We start from the raw sequence: 13,669 nt of genomic DNA on the forward strand, positions 1-13,669 counted from the left end.
AAAAAATGACATGTAAAAAGTGGCATGAGGCCTGAACAATTTATTATTTAATAAAAAAACAGAAAATTACATACCTTTTTGATTGTATATACTTACCTATTAAAATTAATAGCATTTATTGTTAAATATAAATTTATTTTTCTGAATAGCAATCAATAAATTTATTGAACTTATTATATTGTAAATATTAATATAAATTGGATGAATTAAGCCAGAAATAGCTACTTTTAATCCAGAGAGTGGGTACTTAAGTATTCAAATAATATTAAATTGTATGTATTAATTATCTATAATGAATAATAATAGCTATCTGTTATTGTTATACAATAATAATGAATAAAACCATGGACACTATAAAACCTGACTTATTATTCTCCATTCCATGTAGGTATGTACCTACAAAAATTACATTCAATGAAAATTGTAAAATTATTTAGCATCTTCAAAATCCAATATATTAATTGACTTATCGATAGATGTCATCTTGAGGACCATATACTTAAGAAGTCTCGCTTCATACGTGACTGTCTGCTTAGCCTTGGTAGTAGCATCGTCATCTTGCAGAGGGGTGTCAATAACAGTCCCCACATATCTGCCGTGGCTCTCACACCCGTCCAAAAACTGCAAGCACTCTTTGATTGTAGAATCCTTGGCTGACGTAAGATGTTTCGCCAAATTCTCAATGAAAGACAGAAAACATCGCTTTGTATAAAACCATGTGTCGGTTCCAAGTTTCTTATTGAAAGGTTCCATTGATTTTATAACTCTGGATATGCCAAATTCAAAATTACCTTTTGCACAATAGAGTGTACCGATCACTAAATTTACAATGCACAGATGAAAGAACTTTTTCTGTGGATCTTCAAAGCCCTGTTGCTCTTCTTCTTTTTCAATCATTCTCATGATGTCTTCCGCCTCTACGTTCTGCGTTGTCATAATATAAGACACGCATAAATTTGCCAAGACGACAGCACTCACGGATAGAATATTATCAAATTGCTTTTTGACAATCGGTTCATAAAAACTCGCCGCTTCTTTGTATTTATTTTCCTGCATGAACAAAACATGCGCAACATTCAATCGCCAAACATCAGATTCGTTACAGAATTCTACCGATTTCCTAAATATTTTTTCAACCTGTGCATAATTTTCGATATCCCAATATATCTTAGCTTGAGCCATAACCACGGGAATGTATTTTTCAAGAGCGTCTTCATATTCCAGAACGGCTTTCTTGACTTCATCATTGTCACCCTGAGATCTACTTTCTTGTACAGTTTTCGTGAGTTTTCTGAGCTGATCAGAATACCGAGATGAGATATCTTCAAACTTCTGAAATGCTTCTTCCGGCGAAGTCTGACTAGTTATAATTGCATCAATGAAGTCGTAAACATAAGAGCTCATACTGTAAGTTAAATCAGCATTCTCAGCCAACACGTCAGCGGCTAAGTCATAGTATTGAAACTTGCAGTAGAGCAATAATAAATTCGCAAACGTTTCTGGTGGAAACGGATTTTGCTGCAATAAGAAATGAAGTTTTTCAAAACCTTCCGTAGGTTTAATTTCCATATTAACCAAAGCGACATTGTGCAACGTCACTACATCCAATTCGTGCTCATAACGAGGAGGCATATCATTCAGAGCTTCTCTCGCTGCTTCTATATTCTTCAATTGATACTCTACAGCAGCTTTCAAATTGAACGCTTCAGTGAGTGCAGTTTCATGCAAAATCAAAGTATTTCCAACAGATTTTGCTTCGGTTCCCTCTCCTTGAAGCCCAACACCTAATTCTGGGTGATCACGTATGCCTCTTTCTACAATAGTATTAATGTGCTTTGAAGCCAAGGAAAATTCTTTCATTCGATAATAGCACAGAGCAATATTATAATGCAAATGCCCGTTGAATCCAATCACTTGAAGTGTTTTAGAAAACTTTTGTAGCGCTTCTTCATATTTTCCTTCTTTGTACAGCAAACACCCAAAGTTAATATCTCTATCTGGGTCATCAGTGGGACATGACTCGACCAAAGCCTTAGCAGCAGTAATGTCGTCTTCTCCATACTTAATTGCGGCTTGCAATTTAGTCAGTCTGACTTCAAATTCCGGTTCCGATATTTGACTAGAAACTTTGTAAGCTTCGTCGAATAAGGATGCCAAATATAGAGACTGCGCATAATAAAATTTATATTCTGGATGTTCAGGGTGTAGCTCGGTCAATTGCTCGTAACAGTTTGCCGAATTAACGTAATCTTGAATGTGAAAGTAACAGTAACCGAGAAGTGACAGACTTGCTCTGTTTGGGTTAACATCTATAACATGATTCAACACTTTAATAGCTTCTGGGAAAGCCTTTTCTTTTATCTGAAAATAATAAACAATAATAATTGTATGTAGATAGAAACATAAAAGGTAAATTCCCATGTTCGCTTCTAGTCAGAGTATATTATGGACCTCCACAAAGTGGGGTTTATATTAACAGACCTTTTATGTGGAATGGTTGTTAACCATTCACCCAACCTATTGGATTATTGCACTGGATAAGGCACACATTGAAAAATAACATTCAATTTATTATGCCCAGCTGCAAGATCAAACCCGTGACCCACAGCTCCAGAGATGACCATTCTACCAACCTACTACTGTGGCAACAAAAAAGACCGACAAAATAATAATAATGTAAATAAAAACCAATTTTTGTCAATTTGACAACACAGCGCCTAGGGCTCCAGGTCCCACGATGTTCAAATGGCAGAATGTCAACTTTTGAAGCCATGGGTTGCAGAGTTTGAATCCTGCATTTAGCAAATTTATATGATGCTTTTCCAATGTGTGTTTGGATCCAGAGCAAGGTTGTGATGGGTTAACAATCGTTTCACGTAATCTGCTAGGAAATCTTTTCTAGAGGCGGCCAAGTCCACATTGAATAGTAGAGCCAGTGATGACATTTTTGCCCAACACTAACAAACCCAGTCTTACCAATAGGCTAGGTTGTATAAGGATACGGTTAGAATAATTAATGTATAGTTATTTGGCAATAACTAGGTACAAATAGTATTGAAATAATAACTCAAACACATGAGTTTATAGGACTAATTAGGTAGGTAGGTACTCCTTAAATTTATCTTTTCAATATATAAATATATATTACCAATGTGTAAATGGTCTTCGTATACTCTCCGTCTTTAATATTTATGTGATCAAACACCATTTTGAAATATATTTTAAATTTTCCTCAATAATTCTGTCAAAGAATACTGATTCGAAAGAATGTTGTTTTGAATTCTGTTACCATGGCAACCACATAATGCAAGCAGTAATTTTATTGCCAGAACAGAATAAAAAAAACTATTTAAAAGTACACTTGTTACTTATTGGTATTCAATTACCTACTTTTTTTCAGAAAAATTATCAATAATATTGATGTTTTCGCTAATAGGTAGGTACCAAGTGTTACAATTAAAATATTAAATTTTGAAATTCACAATTTATTAACAAAAAAACTGCACCAATGCCAAAAATCATCTCATCGATGAATATCAAATCACTTCTGAGTTAAGGCATCTCCATCATGTTTTAATCTTTCGGTTTTCTTAATTTTCACATTCTTTGTAATAATTCAGTGAAATAAGATAAATGAAATGAATATTACAAAATATAATAAGTTCTTCATTATATTATTATTATAGAGTCAGGCATTGAGTTGTATATTTATAAGACTGCAGGAAAATTTTACACAATAAAAGGTTCAAAATCATTGTTACAATACATATTTTATGGGAAATTAATAAAAGGACCAAAATAGGAAACGGAGATTTACCGTGACATTTATTTACCATATAAACACTGTATCAATATAAATAAACATTTTAGGGCATTTTATGTATAAAAGATTTGCTTACCATAATAATAATTGAATAGATAGATTGAAAATTGTATTATTTGTGGCAACATTTACGTTCCAATAAAAAAAAAATATTCTGAAAAATATTATAAATTAATCGTTTATGTTGTCTATGATTATAAATAATATTATGTAGATGTACTAATATATAATTAATAGTACATACAAATTTAATCGGCGAGTGATAGGAAAACAAAATCCCACACCATAAATTTAATTCTACAAAAAAACAGCCTTAATAATTATTATAACAAATGTAATAGTCTAACTAAAGTTGTTAACTTGATGAAAATTCATGGAGGGGAAATGACTGATTTTAATTTCGTTTATTCAAACACACATACAACTGAGTGCAAACATAGATTAAAATTTGCACGTAGATATCGACAAATATAACTTGAGATGCGGCAGTTTTAAGAACTAATAGATCGCAATACACCGGCAATACAACATAGCACAATGGTCACGTATCAAGTTATAGTTGTCAGGTTTGTATACATTTTCTCAAGTATTTTTTTTTATCAGCCCACCTAATGAAAGGAAGGTTTTACTTAATAAAGAATAAGTTTGCGATATATGTATTACTATAATGTATTACAATATAAATGACGTCGGTGTTTCTCCTTCAAATAATTTTGAAGAAAAATAACATTTTTTTAAACCACATAGTAAACACACTTGGTCAAGGATTTTCTTGCGATGTCCTCTTTCATGAACATAACATTTTCAAAAATGTAAATGTAGAAAAATTCATGTTTCATTCATCAGACAACTTACATTAAGACTTCATTCTGATATTATGCATTTTGCAAATTAATCAAATAAACACAAATCAACTGTTGTTTTTATTTTCATTTAAACTGTAATTTGTAAGTGAAATTTTCCATAATCCATACTTTTGAAAAATCAATAAAAACAGGCAAAATTGCCAAAAAATATCTCACCATATACACACATTTATTATTGCGATAACAAATTTGGATCAACAAAGGTACTAAACGAAACACCTTTTCCTGTCTGGGCTGAAGTTTTTTGGTAATTATCTATTTACACACATATATGTTTATTAAATATACAATCAATTCATGTTTGTGATTTAGGTGACAGATAGGCCACTGTTATACATAAATAGGTTGTGTGACGTCACCTTAAGTGTAGAAAGAAAAACAAAAAAACTAACCTAAAAGACTTTTACTGTAAACTGTTAATTTACTTGTTTCAAATGTACGATGTTTGCGTTTTCTCATACATACATGAAAGCTTACCTGTAAAATAAATGGTTTCAACTGTAATCGTATGTGGAATCGTGTATGTGAAACAATTCCAAAGACGAGGCCGGATGTGAAAAATTAGGTGTTATTCGGCAATTTTACTAAAAGATTTTAACACTACCAAAATTATGCTGGGACCACATTATCATCACGTCACATGAGCTCACATGATATAACAGTAAAAACATTCAATTATAATAACTGACACATTGGTTTTGTCATTTATATCCCCCTTCTAAACCACTGAAATCAACGATACGTGAGAGCATGTGACTCTAAAACACTATTCGTTTTCGGCTCAAAATGTGCTATAGGATAGAAGTATCTGTCTGATACTATTTTAAATATCAAGTAAAACAACATTGCAAGGCAAGCTCAAAGGCACTCGCGTGACGTGATCATAATGTATTTCTAGCATTACTATACAAAAACATTTTTCACATTAAAATTGCCATCGTGATGTGTAACAAAGAATCAAACCTAATTATAACAATGCAAAATAACAAAATTTAAATAAATACAAAACTCTTAAATAACAACATTCCTCTTTCTATAAACTCACGCAGGGATTGAATATAATAATATATTATTGTCTTTTATTTTGTTTACCTAAACCACATTAAATATTATTTGATCAAACTTTTCTGGGACGCCGTTTGATTGCATTAATATTTTGGACAATTTGATCGATTTGGCTGTCATCCATGATGACCGGAGCATTCTTTAAACTGGTCTGCTTGGACTGAGCCATCTTGGCAGAGATCCTATCGACCATCATCTGAGCAAGTGACAGGGCATATTCCTTATTCAAACCAATAATCAGGATGATTCCGATCAGAGGTAGAATGAGAATCGACGGCTGATTTAAGTCTTGTTCGGACACTTTAACCTAGAAATATAATTTTAAAAAAATAGAAATATTACATAATATATATATAACAAAATTCATTTATTTCATTGTGTTCCTGCAGCCTTATTCTAAAATTCGAGTTTACTGTCAACATGAAATTTAGCACTTGAAAGTGCACAATGTCCAATAATAAGCACACGTTTTTAAAGCTTCATGTTAATAATAAACACAACTGCTAGAATATGTTTGCTGGATTTTATAACATACAATCATATTATACATAATTTGAAATGGTCTCAGAAACAAACCAATAATTGGAAAAAAAAAATTGAAAAATATAAGAAAACACCTGCTTAGGTCGGTAGCTTAATAATTTGATAGTATGGGTTCAGTCTAGAATTTTTGCAAGAACTTTTCTAATAAGTATATTTTTGAGGTTGTTTCAATTTATGTACATATATTCAATGAATAATCTTAAATTGACTTGAATCGGAGATAATTTAATTTATCATAGTTACATAAATCTTTTTTAATTTTTTTTCCTTGCCTTGTGTTGATAATATTGTAATATAAATTACAATAAGGAAATATACCTGAATGTAACAAGGATAAGCATAATATTATTTCCTAATTTATCTTCTTACAGTCATAAAATGTTAATAATTCCTTACCTTAGGCTTGAATTCAATATCAAAATTCTTGTATTTCCCATCAGCGACGAAATATATTGGTTCCATGTTATAACTGTGCGTAGCCTTCGACAGGGAAGATTCCAACTGTATGAAATAGGTTCGGTTGTCAGCCGGCAACCTTGGCAGAGTCAATTTCAATCCTGGATTGATTCCAGAAGCATATCCGGTCGCATCAAGCTTATTGGTGTAAACATTGGATGTGGGCTCAAGTTCTGTGGCAAGGCGTAGCTTGAGAGTCTTGTAATGCTCTACTTTTGCAGTGTACACATACACTGATACGTCGTTAACAAGCAGAGGTTGAACTGCAACAAACTTGAGGCCCTCCAAATCTTCAGCTTCAGATTTGACCTGTGGAAAATGACATTCATAAGTGTGTATTTCTCAATTTTTTATTAATAAAACACACCATAGATATTGCAAACTTCGAATTAAATTAATTCGTCTTCAGATATAAAATGTATATAAAGAATTATCCAAGTTCTGGTACAAATTTGTTTTTTACACGCAATAATGTGGCCTCATCATGTTTTTCAAATCAAAATCTTCCAATTCAGAACGCAAAAAATCAGTTATCATTTGCCTATAGCGGACGCCATTGACTCTTGATGGAGCAGTGATAAAACATTAGACAGAGAGAAGTGATAACATTTCCAGGAGGCAGCCAAGACACACATTAGGTAATAATGCCAATAATTAATAGAAAATCATCTGCCATTATACATAACCATGGGTCTAACTAATTCTCATTTTGTTTTTTATGTTGTGCTAGATCCAGAGCATGGACCCGATAGGTTGAGAGAATGGCTAACAACCATTTCGCATAAAAAGACTCTGTTGACTAAACTGAGTAGCCTGAGTAACTGCTATATTTGGTGACGATGGATCATAAAATTATTCTGTACTTCACCGATAACTCAATAGTAAAGCACAATGCTCAGAGTGCGATGATTGCGGATCCGTGTCCCATTTGTTAGGTACAAATACTTTTTCTAATAGGTATGTTTCTAAGAGCCCCATATTATGTGTGTCTAGTACCTAGTATGTAAATCTAGTGTGTTATTGATTGAAGAAAAACTAGTTTTTCTTAAGAAGAAAATCCATTAAAAGTATTATGATGCCTTTCACTAAGCCACTTACATCCAGTTGTATATAAGGCGGAATGACATGAGCAATTCCCAAATCGGCAGGCGCCTTCAAGCGGAGGCGATAGGAGCATCCTCTGAGCAAGCCTCGAACACGGAAAGCTCCAGTTTCCCTTTCTGGAGCCGCCTCTTCCAAGGGGCACTTTGAAGGATCAGCCCCGGGTGCAGGCTCAGCTAGAACTGTGGCCCCGCTCACTCCACTCCCTCCCAGTGTCACCACTGATCCCACAGCCGAGCATGCTACACGAACACCACTGATAACAATCAAAGACGACACACATTACTTGTTGGTTCAGGCCAAAAATTCATCATCTGGGGCGTATTACTGCGGATGCGTTTCCTGTACATACCATTGATATAATATTATATAGGATACGTTTTTAGCTAATTTTACATAGGTTTGACTCATTCATAGTTGACATTTCAGAATGATTTTAAAGTTTCGCAGAGTCAGAGCAGTCCATTTATATGAGGCAGTGTGAAGAAAAATATTACTATTGTGTAGCTAACTTCATGCTAGTCAAAACTATAGCAGTGACGAAAGCTACATAAATGAAATGGCAAATAATCACAATTCATATCACAAATATACATGCACCAAACGAAGACAATACAATAAAACTATGATCAATTGGAAAGATTGAACTATGTTCTTGAAAAATAACTATAAAAATCTTCAGTGTTTTTCGAAATGCCTGTTTACACTAAATAACAACAAATGAACAAATGGCATATTTTAAATCCTCTTGTTGTAAAGATATGAAAAAGGTAATCATATATTTTTTATTCATACTATTCCCTTATATCATATTATAGAATTCCATGAGCTATTTTTTTTTTTGGAATAAGACCGGTAACATCAAAATATTACATTATGCGCTCGAGTAAGTATTTTCAACAATAGGTGAGACGATATTTCGCATACGTCGTCAATCGCCGAACGGCATTCGAGGTGGCAGTACATCATTTTTTTTGTGATGGCGTGGTAAGAATATATTCTTATATTGTGTAAAGATGACTAAAAAACGTTATGCCTGTACTCGAAAAAGAAAACATGTCAATGAATATATTATTATTATTACTAATATAACATTATAAATGGACGCATGTTGAATGTTTATGACAAATTATGTTCCGTGCGGCACGCGTCATTAGCTCAATCCGCGCGTCGCATAGTTACGATCTTTTTAGACCATGCCTCAGCTGAGAACCTTAAGCCACATATAAAAGTAAATTAATAAGAACATAAATATCAACACATAAAAATATTTGAATCTAACCTCAAAGTAACTTCATGGGTTTCCCCTTCCTTCACTGCGATAATTCGGTGAGGTGGTTTAAATCGATACTCCTTCATGAGAGGCTTCAGGTAATATTCTCCAGGTGCAAGAGACGGAAACACGAGTCTGCCATCATTTCCTGTTGCCAGATTGCGGCGATACGACGATCCTCCAGATACTGACACCAAAGCGCTCTGCAAAATAAATAATTAATATAACTCAATCAGTAATACAGCAAGAGAGAATTTTTTCTTCCCATCTAACCGCTGTATGGATATAACATCAAATTACCTTCAAGCTAAATACTGCCAATTTGCATGCATGAACGCAAATGTAATCCGTTGTTTAGCAACATCACTAGGGTGACGTCATGTACATCATGGCGTCCATATAATGGCTAACTTATAAAACTTGATTCCCCGGTCATTTATTAAAAATTTTAAAATTGTAAATATGTGCGAACGGTACCATATAAATTGAATAATTATAAATGAATGATTATTATGAACTTTAAATGTATTATCACATTTATTTTATAATTCTAATCACGAAAGGATAAAGTATTCCCAGTAAACATTTCCATAATATGGCAACACTTTTTGCCGAAACGCATCTTGACGTTTCGTCTTCATATCATACATAACATTGTTACTGATTTCTCGTTATCTGCAAAGTCGAATCCAAAAATGAATACATGTATGGATTTTCCATATCTCTTTTATTATATCTCTTTGGCAGTCGAGATCTTCTATCTGTTTCTATCCACAAAACTGCTGCATCCACGAAATCAACAAGGACAAGAACAAGAATATTTTCCCCCATACATTTCATATTTTGTAATTCGAATTTTTTTTCGATTTTCGGTCCCATGGAATTCGTATTAACGAGGTTTTACTGTAATAAAGGCAATAAGACATGGTATTGCGTGTACTGTACCTGCAGAGGTTCCTTATTGGCCGCGTCGACAATCGTAACAATAATCTCAGCTAACTTTTGTGCCTTGAAGTTTCCCTTATCGTCAGGACCAGATAAGACGTAAGATTCTTTCTCTGCTTGAAGAGAATAGGTAAGTGAGGCGTCCAGTGGACCAAAATGATATTTTCCATCCGATCCTGTACTAAGCACTGCTTCTTGCTCTCCTGAAAAATACCAGAAGAAATTAGTAATCACTACAGACCAATAAAATGACCATCCATTTAAATAGATAGAATTCACGCTTCAATAAATTTTAAATCAGTATTTTACATTGTATCCTACTCTAGAACTCGTTAACCATTGCATATACATGCTGGAAAAATATACTAATTATAAATGTGTATTTTATAATGTTCTTAAATAAGCTTTTATTTGAAACATTTTTCGATATTTTCGGCCGTTAATGCGATATTATTGAAAAACTAAAAATCGTCCATCATTTTCCACGATGGTGGTCATAGCATAGACTGTACGAGTAACGATTATGGATATGTTATTCTTGGGCACTAGTAGCATGTGACTTGACTATGGAATTATTAATAATAAAGTCATTAATAACAGCCAAAAAAAAATAAGTCGCTGATTTTCTTCTAATTTAAGGGCACACATGCTTACCTAGAGTTTCTGTTTTTTCATTTAAAGTTGAACTATGACATTGAATACTAGGTATGATTTTTAAAGTGAAAGTGATATTATGTTACATCTCTTTTACGCATGCTAATATGATTAAAAAGTTTTTCTTTCTCTTTCTGTCACATTCGAATTTGATTACCAAAGTTTAAACATTTACTATGCGTATTAGCTGACGTGCTTCGTCGTTTACAAATTATAACATGAATTTAAAAAATATATGTATTTATAATATTAAATATATTTTATAATGTACACAGATTTTTTTAACAACTATATTATATATACTTTTATTTATTTGTCGCATATTCAAAATGTTCTTGCTATATTAAAATCTTTTTTTTAGCCGGCCAAGTAAATCCGTATTTTTGGCCATAGACTAATAGAAAAAACTCTCTGCTGTCAGATTATGTTGATAGCAAATTGCAAGATACCTAACGAAGGAATTGTGTTTTATATCAGGAATAAGAAACACTATCTGTAAGTACAATATTATGTTATTTATTACTGTAGTAGTATTCTGTGTGTTTTGCATATATTATTCAAGTGTTAATTTATTGTTTTCTTAGTCTACATTAGTTGCGTGGTTAGTTTAGAGGTTATTGCGAGAATGCCTGTGATTTCATATTTATTTGTTTGATATAATCTAAGGCGTTCTAGTTGTTATTAAACATGTTACCTACCTGATTACTTTATTTTAGTTAATCAATCTTTTTTGATGCTTTGTATTATCACTAATCCGTTTTAATTACCATTCTTCAAACAGTCGCACACTATAAAAGATTAAAAATCACACTATTAACAGTTCATATGTTATGTTTTTTGCAGATGGAGAAAATGTCTACCGAGATCTTTGCTTGTCGACGGTTTCATATGAATAAGATGGAATGAAATAAATCTTTTAATTAATAATGAAATAAGTCCGACTTTCGGCGTACGATCCGAACATGGCGTGATTCATATAATATTATTTATGACGTAGACCATCAAGCATATATACCCATTTTATAGATTTAATAGTACAATTACAAAAGGTAAATATAAAGTGACTAATGTTTGTAACCTATAGCTATGTCTATCTCGCATACATATTTAAAAAATAAAACAATTTTATAATTACATTTTTGCACTAAATTTATTATCGATAATGATATAAAAGTTGCTAAATTGATTCATAATATTCTAAAATATAATATAATTTTGCATATCAGTTACTTGTATCATATCAGGTATGTCATTTGGTAGAGCTTACTCTCCAAGTCTTTTCTTTTTCATCCTCAATATCACTTTGATATTAGAAACATTGTCTTTCTAACACCATTTCAAAGACTTTAAGTTTTCTAGATGCTGTATATTAATTCTTCTCTTCGGCTATATCTGCATCTTAGTTGCAGCATATGGATACAATGCGGCGCCTCCAAGAATCTCTGTCACTCTAGTTTTTTTGCATCGTTCCAGGTCATACTAGCAGCCCGTAACTCCGCCAGATATGCTATATAGATAGTATTTAGCGGCCATCCAGGACGCCGGAATCCGGTTGGCTTGAAGAACAGGCAAACCAGATTGGGATTCTCTTCAGGCACTCGCAGCACGTGGCCGGGCCAGGTACAAAGTTGCGTATTCACTCTCAACGTGATGCGAGGCTATTTGGTGCGTTCTTTTATCTCCCGTTACTTCTAAAATTACCGCACACCCAGTATCCGTCGTAAACATCTGTTCTCGAAGCTCAGTATACGGTTGCTCGGAGCCTTTGTAAGGTGCCATGACATAAAAACTAGTAAGATATTTAAAATAGCTGCTAGAATGAATACATTGTTGAAAGGAAATGAAAACTGATAATATGATATATCAATTAATTTGTCCATCTGAAGTTGTAGATATCAGTTAATAATTATGTGTTATACCAGTAATTAAATGCTGACTTCAAATGAAAATTGACTATTAAATATTGAAATAATATATTACCAGTTTTGATTTTTTTAAGTACTATACTATATCCATGGTTCATATTACAATGTCATAGTAAAACTTAGAAGAATAAAATATGTCGTAAGACGAAATCAATCTTGGGGTTTTAATATAAGTTAAATAAATAGTACACAGCTAATTTGTTATTACTTTGAATACATGCCATGTCTTTACATCAATAAAAAACAGAAAAACAATTTAATAATGTATAAATATTTATATAAGACTTAACAACGTCTAGTTAGACATCTAGTTAGACACGATGACCTCCATTTAATTTCCTCTTATTTTAAAATTCACCAAGATATATCCTAATAAGTAGGTAAGTATATTACATTTGTACATATAATAAGTAAATCAAGTACTTAACATAAATAATTATACTGTAAAATTAAATTACAATTGAAGCAGTATATATGGACCCCACAGAGTAATTAACAATATAATAATTTATATAATTATATCGGGTATATACTATATTGACACATTTTAATGAAGTCTATTTTTCTTGGTACCTACGTTCAATGATAAATGTTGTTTTATATTGTAACATAAACAATGGTAATATGCATTGATCTTTCTGATTTTTAAACTGTGATATCTATTTTATATATCTATTGATTTCTATGTGTATTATTGATACATTATTTATTTCAAATACAATAATTTCAAAACTAACAGTAAATAATATATAGAAAGCGTCATGTTGTTTAGTTGGAACATCTACTAGGAAATTCCATCCAATCCAAATTCAATTTTTACCAGGTGGGTACTTGTAGGTCAGTTATTTTTGGAATAAAATGAATCCCTTAAAAAATATGAAATAAGAATAGAATGATAAATATTTGTGAAAATTTACCAAATCAACATGTTTAACGTGAATATTTTCACACTAAAATGATAAATATTGTTAAGAAAATATACACAAACAGTTCATTCAGAAGTTATGACGTTTAAAAG

General features: G+C 32.3%; 2 protein-coding genes and 1 long non-coding RNA gene across 3 annotated transcripts in view; 1 reads left to right on the forward strand and 2 right to left on the reverse strand.

Annotated features, from left to right (window-relative positions):
• Nucleotides 1-429: 429 nt before the first annotated feature.
• Nucleotides 430-3,210, reverse strand: Ttc30 (tetratricopeptide repeat domain 30). The gene is made up of 2 exons (XM_085947464.1): nt 3,149-3,210; nt 430-2,361 (listed from the first exon to the last, which is right to left on the reverse strand). The coding sequence occupies exons 1-2, from the start codon at nt 3,206-3,208 to the stop codon at nt 430-432; spliced, it is 1,992 nt and encodes a 663-aa protein (XP_085803590.1). The 5' UTR covers nt 3,209-3,210.
• A 1,211-nt stretch (nt 3,211-4,421) lies between these two features.
• The window catches only part of LOC147072583 (BOS complex subunit NOMO3), a 31,993-nt gene continuing 22,745 nt past the window's right edge, over nt 4,422-13,669 (reverse strand). Inside the window, exons 12-16 of the mRNA XM_085947571.1 lie at nt 10,073-10,275; nt 9,137-9,330; nt 7,852-8,110; nt 6,694-7,062; nt 4,422-6,061 (exon numbers count right to left, since the gene is read on the reverse strand). Coding sequence (XP_085803697.1) covers nt 5,807-6,061; nt 6,694-7,062; nt 7,852-8,110; nt 9,137-9,330; nt 10,073-10,275 — 1,280 coding nt within the window. The 3' untranslated portion in view covers nt 4,422-5,806. The remainder of the gene's footprint in view (nt 6,062-6,693; nt 7,063-7,851; nt 8,111-9,136; nt 9,331-10,072; nt 10,276-13,669) is intronic.
• Nucleotides 11,654-12,805, forward strand: LOC147072584 (uncharacterized). Its single transcript, XR_015070701.1, has 2 exons — nt 11,654-11,775; nt 12,200-12,805. It is a non-coding gene; the product is annotated as an uncharacterized LOC147072584 (long non-coding RNA).

The sequence above is a fragment of the Rhyacophila brunnea genome, unplaced genomic scaffold, assembly GCF_057557595.1.
Source record: "Rhyacophila brunnea isolate RB1 unplaced genomic scaffold, BYU_Rbru_1.0 scaffold_2, whole genome shotgun sequence".
Taxonomy (NCBI): Eukaryota; Metazoa; Arthropoda; class Insecta; order Trichoptera; family Rhyacophilidae; genus Rhyacophila; species Rhyacophila brunnea.